This window comes from Ictalurus furcatus, chromosome 5 (assembly GCF_023375685.1).
Source record: "Ictalurus furcatus strain D&B chromosome 5, Billie_1.0, whole genome shotgun sequence".
Lineage (NCBI taxonomy): Eukaryota > Metazoa > Chordata > Actinopteri > Siluriformes > Ictaluridae > Ictalurus > Ictalurus furcatus.
Genome location: NC_071259.1, coordinates 26,406,372 through 26,419,775, shown reverse-complemented (window position 1 = coordinate 26,419,775; position 13,404 = coordinate 26,406,372). Strand labels below are relative to the sequence as shown.

Here is a 13,404-nt window from a genome sequence, read left to right as displayed (position 1 = left end):
ATTTCATTAAGAATCATGAAGCCCTGATTCATGTAAATACTTTTGTGACAAAATTAAAATGAACCATAAATCAGTAGCCACCACTGCTGAAGTTTCATGCAACGACAAATAATCTGTTCAACTTCAAAAATATCACATCTGGCAAACACTACGGCTGCGTCTGAAGTCACATACTGTGACACTAGTTACTGCGTTCGATTCAGTACCTACTGCGTTCGATTCAGTACCTGCTGATAAAGTGCGTACTGATCAGTACAAGTGGTAAGCACAAATTCAATCTGGACCTACTATGCACCGCGGATTCTGACAGCTCTTCCACGCCAGTCCCGCTGCCTTATGGGATAGTGCAGTATCCAGTGGTTCCATACTGCAGAACCTTCTGGAATCTTAAAGCAGTAGGTGTTATTTAGCCTTCCTGGATGAACTAGTCATTCCAGCCCCCTGTGACATTAAGTAAGAAACAGGAAATGACGGTACAGCAGTTTGTGCCGACGGCTTCCCGAAGCGCTTCATTAAGCAGCTGTTAAAATACAAGCAATTAGTGTACACATATGAAACGCTTAGCAGAGTTGATCCTGCCCTGCTTCTTCGACGTCTATGGTCTCACCATCCACTCCTGGGGCAAGACAGACGAGTGTCTCAGACGCATATGTCAAAATGACAACGTACAGCAGAGACAGTGTTAAACACTGCAGAACAGAGACAGCGGAAAACAATGACAGATTCAATTATTCAACTGGTGGCACCTTTGCTGTTAATCAACATAATTGACAAAACAAAGCAATGCTTGTGTATAATATCTCAGAAGTATTTTTCCCCCTCGCACTGCTATTCCCTTTCCTTTACAATGACACAAAGGGGAAATACAGCTGACCAACAATTTTATACCATGATTCCCTCAACATTTTGGACGATACCAGTAAACACCACAGTGTATACACTATTAGACAAATTCAACTGCAGAAAAGAAAAAAAAATAGGAGATTTGAATTTGTTTGTTAGAATGCTGAAGTAACAGGTTGGTTAAAAACGTATGACTTAAAAATAGTGATGAAGATCTCAATTTGACCCATAGTTTTTGTAATTCAGGCCTCATTGATTAAATTGATCAAATTATTGATGTAATCTATAAGGAAATGCGTTTGATGCATCATTTCACAAATCAAAACAACAACAACAAAAAAAGCTGCTGCATATTGCAGTAACACAGAACCTCAGCTCAATAATGGCAGGACCGCCATCTCTTTGAAAGGATAAAACGCAGCAATTTTCTCTATTCTTAATTTTCAATACTGTCCCATTATGGCTGATTATCTGTCTATTATTATTTAAAATAAGCAGGGTTATATTTTCTCAGTTTAAATCGGTGGTAATCACTCACTGGTTACAGATGGAGTGCATTGAGATAAGGCTGGAAAATGTTGGAGTAAACCAGTGCTTCTCAAAGTGGGATTTATGAAGCATAACCAGGGGAGTCACTGATTTATTTATTTTTTTGTTAAAGGAAATCATAATCCACCATTATTATATTCTTATTGGGTTCTTCAACAATTCAAAAACTAGTGAACCTATAAATAATTCCACTTGAACCTAATATCTTCTGTCAGTAAAAAAGGGCTCTAGGGCTCCAATAAATAGCCAGAATATTACTGTACGTATTTTTAAATAAATAAGCCCAACATCCGAATGGTTGTATTATGTTCATAAAATACATCTCTAGTTTAAGTGATCCGTAAAATTGTAAATCCATTAAAAAAAAAAAAAGTTTGAGAACCCCTGCTTTAACCAATGACCTGGATGTGAAATCAGGAAAGGACTACGCAACAGTTTGCTCCATTAAGCTGCTTCTTTTAAACATTTCTGTGCCGAAATGGCCAAAGTTTTCTCTCACAGTTGAAAAAGCACAGTGTTGTGACAGCTGAAGCTCGCCTAATGAAACCCACATTGCCTGACCTGGTATGTAACAGAAGGAACCCGAAGAGGAAACCAAAGAGTTTCTTGATATAAAATGGTGAGAAAAGACTTCTCCTTGTGGGTTCATGTTAAAAAAAAAAAAAAAACCAACAAACAACAAGCAAAAAAAAAAAACCAACAGATACTCTCAACTTTTATCGTTGCTGTAAAGTCAACAGATTTGGAAGATAATGAAAGGAGTTTCATTTAATAATTTTCAATTATTAATTATATAATTATAAAATATATCTTGTTTGAACTGCTGGGTCAAAGGGGACCTGGAGCATTTCACTCAAAGTTAACTTTTAAAAATAAAGAGCATCATGCCACTCTAAAGACAGGAACTAAGCATCACACAATTACCAACAAGCACACTGTTCTGCATGTTCGCATGAACAAAAGGCACACACTTACACACCAGTGTGCACAAACACCTTCTGTAGTTCGTCTCTGCATTTGTCAAAATTTTCACACAAAACCTACCCAGAGGGGCTTCCTGCTTGAAATGCCACTCCCAGGATGAACTTTTTCTAGATTATTTGCATCGTTTTGTTCTCCAAGGCCAGTTTAAACTGGTTTTAGGTGCTGTTTTTAACATTATTACCTGCCACACTGTACAAGATTTCCAAAACATCAACAACAAATTCTACACTGCAATAATGTGTCCTCCATGTCAGATTATATCAAGCTTTTATAACAACCAAGCTCTGCCTACATCATTAAACAGCATGATCTTGGTTCACGTACAAAATGTCACGTAAAGAGATACATTCTTCAAAGTGAGCTTGATGTAGTAAGAATATTTGTCTTCTGTCTATTAGCACTTACGTTTTGCCACAGACACTACCTTATTAATAGTACAACTTTAGTGTGGAGTATTCTTGGTTACTAGAACTGAAAAGTCCACCAAGATGTGCATGATTTGAGGTTGTATAAATAAACAGAGACACAAAACAAGTTTACAGTTCCCATAAAGAATTATTTGAAAGCTAGATCATCCACAATGTACGGTACAGCTATTTTGGGTGAATATCAGAAACTTGGGTTTACTTGTACACTGACAGTCTGTGTTCAAAACATTCCAGCATTAAGCTCTCCCAAGCTCTCTGTTGGCAAGGATCTGTTCAAAATACTCTGCATATTTGCTGAGTTCTGACTGCTTCAGGCAAAAAACCATGTACATATTTTTTCCCCCCGTTAAAAAAAAAAACAAACAAAAAAAACACTATGAAGAATTCATTTAGAGAATTTAAGAAGTCTCCAATTAAGAAGATTTGATTTGAGAGCTGCCTTCCGAGCACCTTTAACACTTCAAATGATCTACATAACGTTTTTAATAATAACACAAGCCAACATTCCAAACTGACTGCAAGTCAAACACGGCTATAACAATTTCCACCACTCCCACTCGAATAGCTCTGCTGCCATGCTGCAGGTGACCCATGATCGTTCCATCCTCTGTTCAAGGTTCAACACTGGCTTATCTCACCTACTCTGCCTGGGCACAAGAGAAATCCATACTGCTGGACTGATTAGAGATCTCATTTACAGCCATACTGTAAAACATGTATTTTACAGCACTTACTTTATGTCTATAGTGCTTTGACTAAATCTTTGCAATGTGCTACCTTGAATTATCCGTACCAACACGCTCACCCTTCACCAAACCTTTATGAACTCGCTGCAAACCATGTTCCTTTAAATCGGATTCAACTTCAGCATTTGAAAACAACGTGAAATCGAAATTCGATCATGTTTTCTTCCACAATATGACCTATTTCCAAGTGAAACCAAATAATTGGGTTGGTTTTTTTTTTTTTTCAACCAAACTTTGATTTGCATATAAAAAGTGGGCATTTCAATTGGTTATTTTTCAAGCATTCCAGTGAATATCACATCATACATATGTATGCATGTATAAAAATAAGTACATAAAAGACTTTGTCTTTGAAGTGATCAGTAAAGATAAATCAATCAATTCACCAAGAACAGTCAATAAAAACAAAAACAATGTGAGTTTTGATTTCATTTAGTCTTCCAAGTGAGCAGCAGCATAGAGAAAAGTACTCATGAACATGCACATATTAGATAATACTTCACCTGATTGTAATAAGATTAAGAGATTTACCCTTGCATGACAACAATCCATTTGCTATTCTGTCACTCATTATCTTAACACGCATGCTAATTGGCAAAAAGTTAACAGCATAATAACGTTGGGAACAAAACAACACGCTTGAAACAAAAAATCAGTTTGAAACTACATGTGCGAAGTATCAAAACAGCTTACGTTCTGTTTATGGGAAACAATTTCAGACGATTCGTTACATTTTTTCACACATTCAACACAGCTACACAGTACGTGAACATACGAGAAGGATTAAATGCTGGAAGCTTGCTTGTACCATTAATTACATTTCATAATTTTATCATCATGAAATGTGTGTGAGATGATGCTATCAGTGTGTTCTGTGTGCGTTAAGGATGTATCCCTTGGTGACAGGCTGTGCTGTCTCTATGACAACTCAAACATAGCAGCTAGTTATAATAGAACAATGAGACCTATATTGGAGAATGATGTCTAATCTGACACCAAACCTGATGATGAAAATTCTGATGAAAATTGGTAAGAAAAGGGCATCATTTCGATTACAAACTCATGTTGCCCAAACATTATAATATTAATAAAGAACGAGCTGGATGTGCTACTCCTGGCAAGTTTGTCTTTTATGAGGATCTGTGACATTATTTGTTAAAATAACATACGACAGGGCATGTGGTGAAAGAAAGTTAATTAATTTCATATAACAGCAGCAAATATATTTGTTCACCTTATATCACAGCAATTTGGAAACAATTACAATTTATTTCCTTAAGAATTACATGCCTTTCATTTTAGGTTTAGGACACTTCTTTCTAAATGTTAAATAAATATCACCATAATACATTCTTTTAAATCGGTTTATTATTAGCCTTAGATTATGCAGAAGTCGCTGTGAATTAGTTGTTGCTATAGAAACAATAACCTATTAGAAGGAGTATATTAATATAAGCTTCTAATATGAATACAGCCAGCACTACCACCAGTTATAGGGCTGTAGATTATATAACAAGTAGGTAAGAATCAGACTTTAAATGGTAAATGATCACCTGTTCATAGTAAAATGCATGTAATGAAAAAGAAGTTATTTATGAAAGTATTAGACACAATCTAGACTTCCAGATGTTTCCACTCCCGGATACCTCATTAGTTAAACGTTTCAGTTAAACAGTGTCTGAAATGGAGCAAACAGGACTGTTTGTGGATTGACTGCTAAGCCCCAACTGTTGCACGCAGGCCACCAGTCATGTTCATTTAATTGGTGTGTTACTGCACATTTCTTGCAGCAAGCGGGTTATGCCACTTGACTGTCTTTTATTTAAGAAAAAAGCCTCTCAAAGAACCCATGAGACAGAAAAACAAAACTTTAATTATTATTTCCCTGGGCTGCTCATTTTGAAGAATTTTTTTTTTTCTGTGTACACTGAAGCTGCATCATTAAATTCTTACTTTATCTGTCTTTTAAACCAATCCCTCCAGGATTTCACCATCGCAGAAACGAATGAAAAAAAAACAAGCAAACGTAAGCAAAATATAGATGTGACGCGCATTCAGCCAAAACCCGCCGATTCACGTGTCGAACGCAAGTACAGCAAAAAGGTCTCATTCACCAACAAACATCGCTGCCAAAAAGACCGTGCAAGACAATTACATTCTATTGCGATTTTGCCAGTTCAAGTAGTTTTCTGCAAAAAAAAAGCACAAAAACCTAGCAAATTCTGAAGAAAAAAAAAAGAGGAAAAAAAAGGCTGCAGCAAAATCAAGTGTTTTTGGCTACAACAGTCGCAAAAAACCCTGTGAAATGCTGTACGGTCTGTTAAATGGCTTCAAAACAACTATTTAGACTAAACAGACTAAAAACAAATCCAAACAATAACTCGTTCATTCTATTTCAAACATAATAGTTGACGTTGCTCAAAAACCCAAGTGTTGCTTTAAGGAACAGAGTTGGATGAATCAGTAGCCTGTGTGCCAGGAACAAGAAGAAGATTTCGAGTCCAGGCTAGTAGTTTTTACATCGTTAAAACAGTTATTCACAAAACAAACGGACAAAAAGAGTTTTCACTTGGTATGTAGCTATTTTTAATCAACATGGTAATAGTTTCTGTCAGATGCACAATGTTTCAGAGAAATGAATGATGCTTCTCTGTGTATTTAACATCTCTAAACATCTTCATATATATATATATATGAAATCACTTAACATTTTAAACCAACATGGAAACCTGCTGGACAGGGATGACATGCCATCTATAGGATGTAGCATTTAATGTCCTAGATGTACATTACGTACGCAGGCGAGTATGTAAACAATCACACTTGTGTTTCCGGCCACCTACATACACATGGACGCAATCATGCATCGATCAAAAACCAAGGGCCTGTACCATGAAGCTAGTTGAACAAACTTAGGGCTACGGGATTAGTTTCAAGGTGACAAAACCAAACCAATCAGGCTTTATTGGTACCATGATGCTGGATATCAACATAATTGGTCAACTCAGGCTTTGATCCTTAAGCTATGATTGGTCCACGAGATCGTGCACATCAACGCGTGACATCAGCACTGAACAGCCAATAGCGTTCAACATGGGGAAAAAATCAGGTGCGCATACATCCGGCTGAAAAGCAAGAAATTATTTTGCGTAATTATGAGGAATTTAAACCTACACTAACCGCAAAAAGCAACACTGTTGTGGCTGCCAAACCTCGGGAACATTGCTGATTATGTAAATGCGTAAGTTTACTTTTATAGGCTCACAATGAGAATAAACGGATTGAAAACTTATAACCCCAACATTTTTCATATCATTTCATTGAATATAAATGTAAATTGCTTTAATTAAATATTTCTCTGCGAACTGCTCTTCTTACAGTTGCATCACTTATATGTCACTTTGCTCACAACTGATTGGTCCAAGTCTTACCCAGACCACAACCTGCCATGAAGCAGGCTAGCCATGAAGCGCAAGTTACTATGGCGATGAACACCAGTAAAAGCCGAGCCACTTTCACGGTACCCAAAACCCAGGGTTGGCACAAACTAAACTGAAAATTACTTGGCTAGCCACCTAAACCAGCTTCATGGTACAGGCCCCAGGCCTAAAAAGGCTGTGGCCCCATTCACACCTGGCAATAACATGCATCCTGGGCAATAACGCAGTCGATCTGTTGGCCCTTTGTTACTTTCCGAGGTGCATCGAGACACATTTGCGTTCACATTACAAATGTTACGTGATCATAATCGTCCCAGACCACCACCGAATGTGATTTGAATGATCGCATTTGACCCTGTTCACACCTGTACTTAGTGTTGTCCACTTATAATCCCATAACCCAGGATGCATGTTAATGTCATGAGTAAATGGGCCTATGTTTTTTTTCACTTGATTAAAAATACCCCGATGCATAAAAGGTTTTTTAACCAAATGTGTTTTTATTTATTTATTTATTTATTTTAAGTACCAGAGTAGCATGAGGCAATCGATAAAGATATTCTCAATGGTGCAAACTGCTGAAAAGTTCTGGGCAACAGTCCAACGTTCTGGAGTGTTCTCGGGAATTACAGCTACAGTCTGCCATCCAGACCAGGTGGGTGCTGTTATACGATGAGAAGAGCTTTTAATTGACGTTAACACCATACACACCCAAATGTTTTGCAGTATTCAGTATTTCATACTAATGACTAAGGATAAACATTACAAGCACATGTATTGAACAGTACAGAAGGCAAAATGTGTTTTAAAAAAAATAAAAGAAAGAAAAACCCAAGAAAATACCAACTTGGCCAAAAGCTCATTCATTCATTCATCATCAGCAACTGGATTGTTATCTTCAGTAACAGCTTTATGCAGGGTCACAGCTGGCCAGATGTTCTAAGACGGAGAGTGACAAACAGAAGGATTCATGTGTGTGGACTGATTTGGTTGTATATGAAATCTCCGTTCACAGTGAAGTTTGTAGCGGCGGATTCAAGAGCAGTACAGCATGCATCATATACTCCACATGAGGGTGTAATAATAAATCAGAGAGAGAATTAAACTGCAAACACATTATCAAAAAAAAAATTACAGACCACACAGTTGCATCCTGAAACAACATGAATAACTTGGCACATTCATTACACCTGCAAAACAGCAATGGTCAATGTTTTCTCATCCACATGAAAACAGTGAAAAGAATTGAAAAAATTCTCCACCTTGAAGTCTGGTTTTGAAAAGCTTCGTTTTCAGTGACCCAAAACACTGTGTGTGTGTGTGGGCTGGAGGCCAAAATACAGAGGGAAAAAATGTTTTCAAAAATATCCATATGCAGGTGGAAGGGGCCAAAGCAGTTCACCCTCTCCAATTCAAAACAGTTGATGAATGGTGGTTAGGTGTTGCCTTCACTTCTTTCGCATAAGGTTCACAGTCATTGTGTCGTTTTGCTATTTTTTTTTTTTTTTTTGCTTATTTATCCTTGCACCACATCAGTACTGCCATCTCTGGCCTTATCTTCTGACCTTGCTTTCAGACTTCTCTCTGGCGTCTATAAATGTAATGTTTGAGTTAACGTAATGAGTTACTCAATAATGGGTGTGTTGGACCAAAGATACATCTTTAAAGGGAACCCCGACTATGAAGACTTGTATGGCTTATTAGATTAAATCTGACATCCGCTATATAAATCCTCTATACAAAAACACTCTAAATGTCAGTTTAAAAAAAAAGGAAAAAATAAAACAACTAAAAATAATAATAAAAATCCTTGCACTCGTAGGCCACCACTGCTGTTTACGTTGCAATGCATTCTGGGTAGTGATGTCAAATGGTTACAACGGTCTTGATTCTCCAGCGACATAAACATGTCTTCAGCCTTTACAATTTGAACCCCAGCGTAACTTAAGCGAGGAAGCTAATATAGAAGACATTACTCAAAATGTACATCAAAATGAAGACGATCAGAGAGGTGTGGAGGCGAGAGCGGGGCAAAATCCATGGTGTCTGTGTAGCAACTGCATGTCTACGCCAACTGAGTGCATTTGTTGTTCAAGGTAAGCATATGGATTAAACCAACATTTTATGATGAAATGTATTCTAATGTAAATAAATTTAGAAATCACCGGCCATTATCTCTCCGTCATATACTTTATCCTGTTAAAATTCCAATGGCCTTATCTATGCTATCTACACAGCTTGTGTGTACGAAGGTACTCATATCTTTGGAAAGCTAAGATTCTTGTGATTCAACTGAGATAAACCGTTTTGAGATACAATCACAACAGCAGCTACAATCAATGTCTCGGTCAGACTGACCACTGATATATAAACACACACTTACGAAACGGAGGTGACGCACCTCATATGAAGCCTCGTAGTAATCCACTGATCCATAACATCCTGACAAAAAGTCTTGTTACACTGACAAAGGTCCAAACAATACAATTATGTAAACATATTTAGTCCACCTTTCAAAAGAGACCAAACCCATGCATGTGCTCCAAATGGTTCAAGAACAGCTATAATTTTACTTCAGGTATGCCTTGGCTAGGCGTTTTAGGTAAATTTTACAGGAGCTTTACGTTATGAGAATATACAGAAAAAAAACGCACTAACAAGATGCTTAAGGGTTTGAATATTTACAGATATCCCCTGTATCACAGCACACAAGAAGTAGAAAATTACAGCCAAAAGGAGCATAGTGTGGTGTTCTTTTCCTGCTGCGGGGGCTAGTAGCTAATTCTTCTGAGCGCTCAAGTGCAACCATTTTACGTCATCGACTCAGAGTACTGCGCATGTCACGTAATGGCGGCTTCCGTAGGTTAAAATATGCATTAAATATTAAGGATTTTTAAAGTAATGAACATATTTCATATGTTTCTAACGACACATTTTAGTAGGAGAGGGCGATTATTGTGTGTTAAGGCTTACAAGTTTCAATTTTCATGATCAGTGTGTCGGAAGACACTTTGCTGTTCAGCTTTTGAGAAAGTCTAAGCCTGCAACACCCTGCACCGGCAGTGACGCAACAAACCAGCCAGAAGCCATTTAGTTTCAACTTGAGCGGCGTTTAAACGGTATACAAATGAGAAGGGAAACTATGTGGTTACTACCAATGCGCATCACGAGAGACGGTAGTACAGGTCTACACTGAGAAATATTACACATGTTTTCTGGTTCCAGATATTTGTTCTTACTCACAGCTGCAGAGTCGGTCAGTGATACTCGTCCTGCTGCTACGGCCTTGATGTGTTTGATTTATCCAGAATAGCACAGAGCTGGTGTTATCACTGATCTATTTGGGAACATCAAACACTTTAAGCCTGTCAAATATTCTCTATATTATCCCGGGCCATAACTATTTTTTTCCCCCCAGAACCTCCTGTGATGACTGTTCCACTAAGCACCACTAACCTGAGACAGATCCCCAAGATTTCCTTGAGGACTGGGATTATTGTCTATGTTCTGAAATATGCAGGGTCTTTCGTCTAGATTTAAGATGCCTCTAAAGACGCTGACTAGAGATCGATGCTCTAGTAACAGTGCCTAGATTTCTAACAACAAATCTGAATTTACCAATATGCTAATAAACAAACCCATCCGGGTTAAGTTCCCTTACCTTAATACATCACCTGATTCAAGATGATGCTAATGCGAGCAATTAACACAGTGAAACTGGAGCTACATGATGAGCAAACAGAAACATGAAAGAGAATACGGGGTGCTCTGATGTAGACCGAGCGCTTGTTTCACCATTGTGAAAAAATAGGTTTGCGTTTTCAATGACCAGATCACATCCATTCACAGACCTGCACATCTAAAAAGCCATTCTACTATCAAATATCCCATCGGTACACTAAATAAACATGGTCAAAACACAGATGTGTCTGTATTAATGGTTTAACGGTCAATTGTGTGTCCGATGTCTACGCGGTAATGAACGGCTTGAGCGCTGAATCCCCCCCCCCCACACACACACCCACTGCCCATCACTCCATTGAATGACAGAACACAATGGCATCTGTGCATATCGGCTTTGCCCATTCGTAATGGCTGTGTGATTACACAGAATACTTGACACATTTTGTCTATATAAATAAGTGTCAAGTGCAGAACCGCATAAACCAGCAGCTGAAGCATGATTATGAAATAGGCAGTGCCATGTAGGCCGAACAGTTCTTTGGTTGGTTCCAGCCTTCAACAGGTTCTAGAGATTCTACTAACCATAACCAACACCATGGAGCTCTACTTAGACCCTTTAAGGGTTCTTCCAGTGGGACAAAGCAGACTCCTTTAGAGTGCTACATGGAACCATATATTGGGCAAACCATATTTGTTTAGTACTTACGCTCAAAGTCAGAATCATCGTCGTCGTCATCTTCGCCATTAGACTCTGTCTGCATGGGCTCGCCATCAAACATCACTCCCTTTCCGCCGGATTTGGCAGTGGCCCCGGATCCATCTTGACTCCTTGTGTCTCTGAGCCGGGTGAAATACTGCACGGCGAACTCGACCAGATCTGGAGGCCTCTGGCGCAGCACCTCCACCGTGTAACCCTGCAGAAGCTCGGTCAGACCTGCCGGGATCTCAATACTCATGGCTGGATGGTGACGCCGATATCCTGATATCCGACTATATAATTATTTCTGTAAATTCTGGACTGTGGTACAAAAATATAAATATACTTCTTATCAGTCAATAAACGCTTGCTGTCAAAAGGAGCACGTAACAAATTAGGGGATATTTCTCTAGGTCTCAAAAAGGGTGGAATAACATATATCCCGTATCCCGCTGAGGAATTAACAGGACATACAGTGAGGTGTCACGAGGTAGGCCTACAAAAGATAAAGGCTTCAGAAAATTTCAGTGAGAAAAATTTAACTAGTTCACATACATGCCAGTAGCCCAGGTTAAGTATGACAATCATATAGTTTACTTCTTTGTACCAAAAAAAATGTTAAATAATTTCTCTGGCATAAAAATATATTAATTTGAACTGTTTGGTTCCAGGTGTTTATAACCCTCAAGGATTAGCTTTCAAGGCCAATGGATTACCTACCGGAGTGTTGTTTATTTATACGTGAAATGTTTTATTTCAGTATCAATCAGGTACAAACTGCACTGAGGGGAGTTTAAGAGTTAAAAAAAAAATTACAAAGTAACTAACCACGTGTCTGGGTTTTATATATTTGGCGGTTCCCCTAAACAAGTGGCTCCTTTCGCTGATGTCAAGAACCTGCAAGTAAACACCCGTCTTATCTCAGCTCACTGATAGTAAACGCTCGGTTTTCACTCTGTTCTTTGCACTTTGGACTTCGTTTTTCTTTCCTGTCTGTCAGTGTATCAACTAAAGAGGTTTTTTAAATATATAGAAACACAAAAAAATGTCCGCTAATGTTACAGAGTTTGAAGAAGCTCAGCAGAGGTAGCTATGTTGTAAAGTTGCCTTGTAAAAGTGGCCACCCAAGCTTAGCCTTTGCAAACGCGGCTGAAGGGCTGAAGCTAGCTAATGTTAGCTAGAGCTACAGAGAGAGAGAGAGAGAGAGAGAGAGAGAGAGAGAAGCAGGGAGGGTGGGACACAGGGTGACAGATAGCTAGTTAGCTCGTCCTCACAAGCTGGTCAGTCTCTGTGTTCAAACCGTGCAGTCCAGTGAACACGCCAGTGAAAACGCCCCATAAACGATAACTAGCTCTCAATTGCACAACCGGTCAGCTAAGTACCGCTAACAACAACCTTCCACAAGCCAGAGACCGAAAAATGGTGACGAGCTTCCCCGGCAGAGGTGAACGCTAGGCCGGCTAGCTAAACTAGCCGAGCGAATCCAACCACGAAAATCTGCAGAAAACTCGCTCCTCTTGTGTCAATCCTGATTTTCTTTTTTTCAGCGCTGCACTCCGCGGTAGAAAGGTTTGCACGTCAAAAACAGACTCCCTCCTTATTTTAATGGGAAAAACAAAAAAAAAATAAACGTGTGTGTATATATATTTCTTTTTTCCCGTATTGCCCGTTTCTGTCTCTCGACGAGGATCTCTCTACTCCACGAGCCGCTCTTTAGGGGGTGTGGCCACACCGACATACTTAGAGAGCGAACGACGCGTTCAGCTCTGATTGACATCGAAATTGACCAATCAGGTGGCTTCTAGAAGTGTCACTCGAATCCGTCGGGGGAATGGGCGTGGCTGTGAGAATTTAGAAGAGCAGTCAAAAAAAAAATGACAGTTTGTGCTACACTGGATTACACCTCAGGTCCTAGTCCTGGAGTACCCACTGTCTTAGTGGTTTCCCCGACGAAAACAGTTAATTAACAGCCCTTCCTTAGTTGTGAGAGTTTTATAGCATTAAAATATGTAGAACACTGGATACCCTAGGAC

General features: G+C 38.9%; 1 protein-coding gene across 1 annotated transcript in view; it reads right to left on the bottom strand.

Moving 5' to 3' along the window:
• The window catches only part of prkar2aa (protein kinase, cAMP-dependent, regulatory, type II, alpha A), a 35,397-nt gene extending 22,313 nt beyond the window's left edge, over positions 1–13,084 (bottom strand). The window contains exon 1 of the mRNA XM_053625455.1: positions 11,381–13,084. Within this exon, the coding sequence (XP_053481430.1) occupies positions 11,381–11,630 (250 nt within the window). The 5' untranslated portion in view covers positions 11,631–13,084. The remainder of the gene's footprint in view (positions 1–11,380) is intronic.
• Positions 13,085–13,404: the final 320 nt, after the last annotated feature.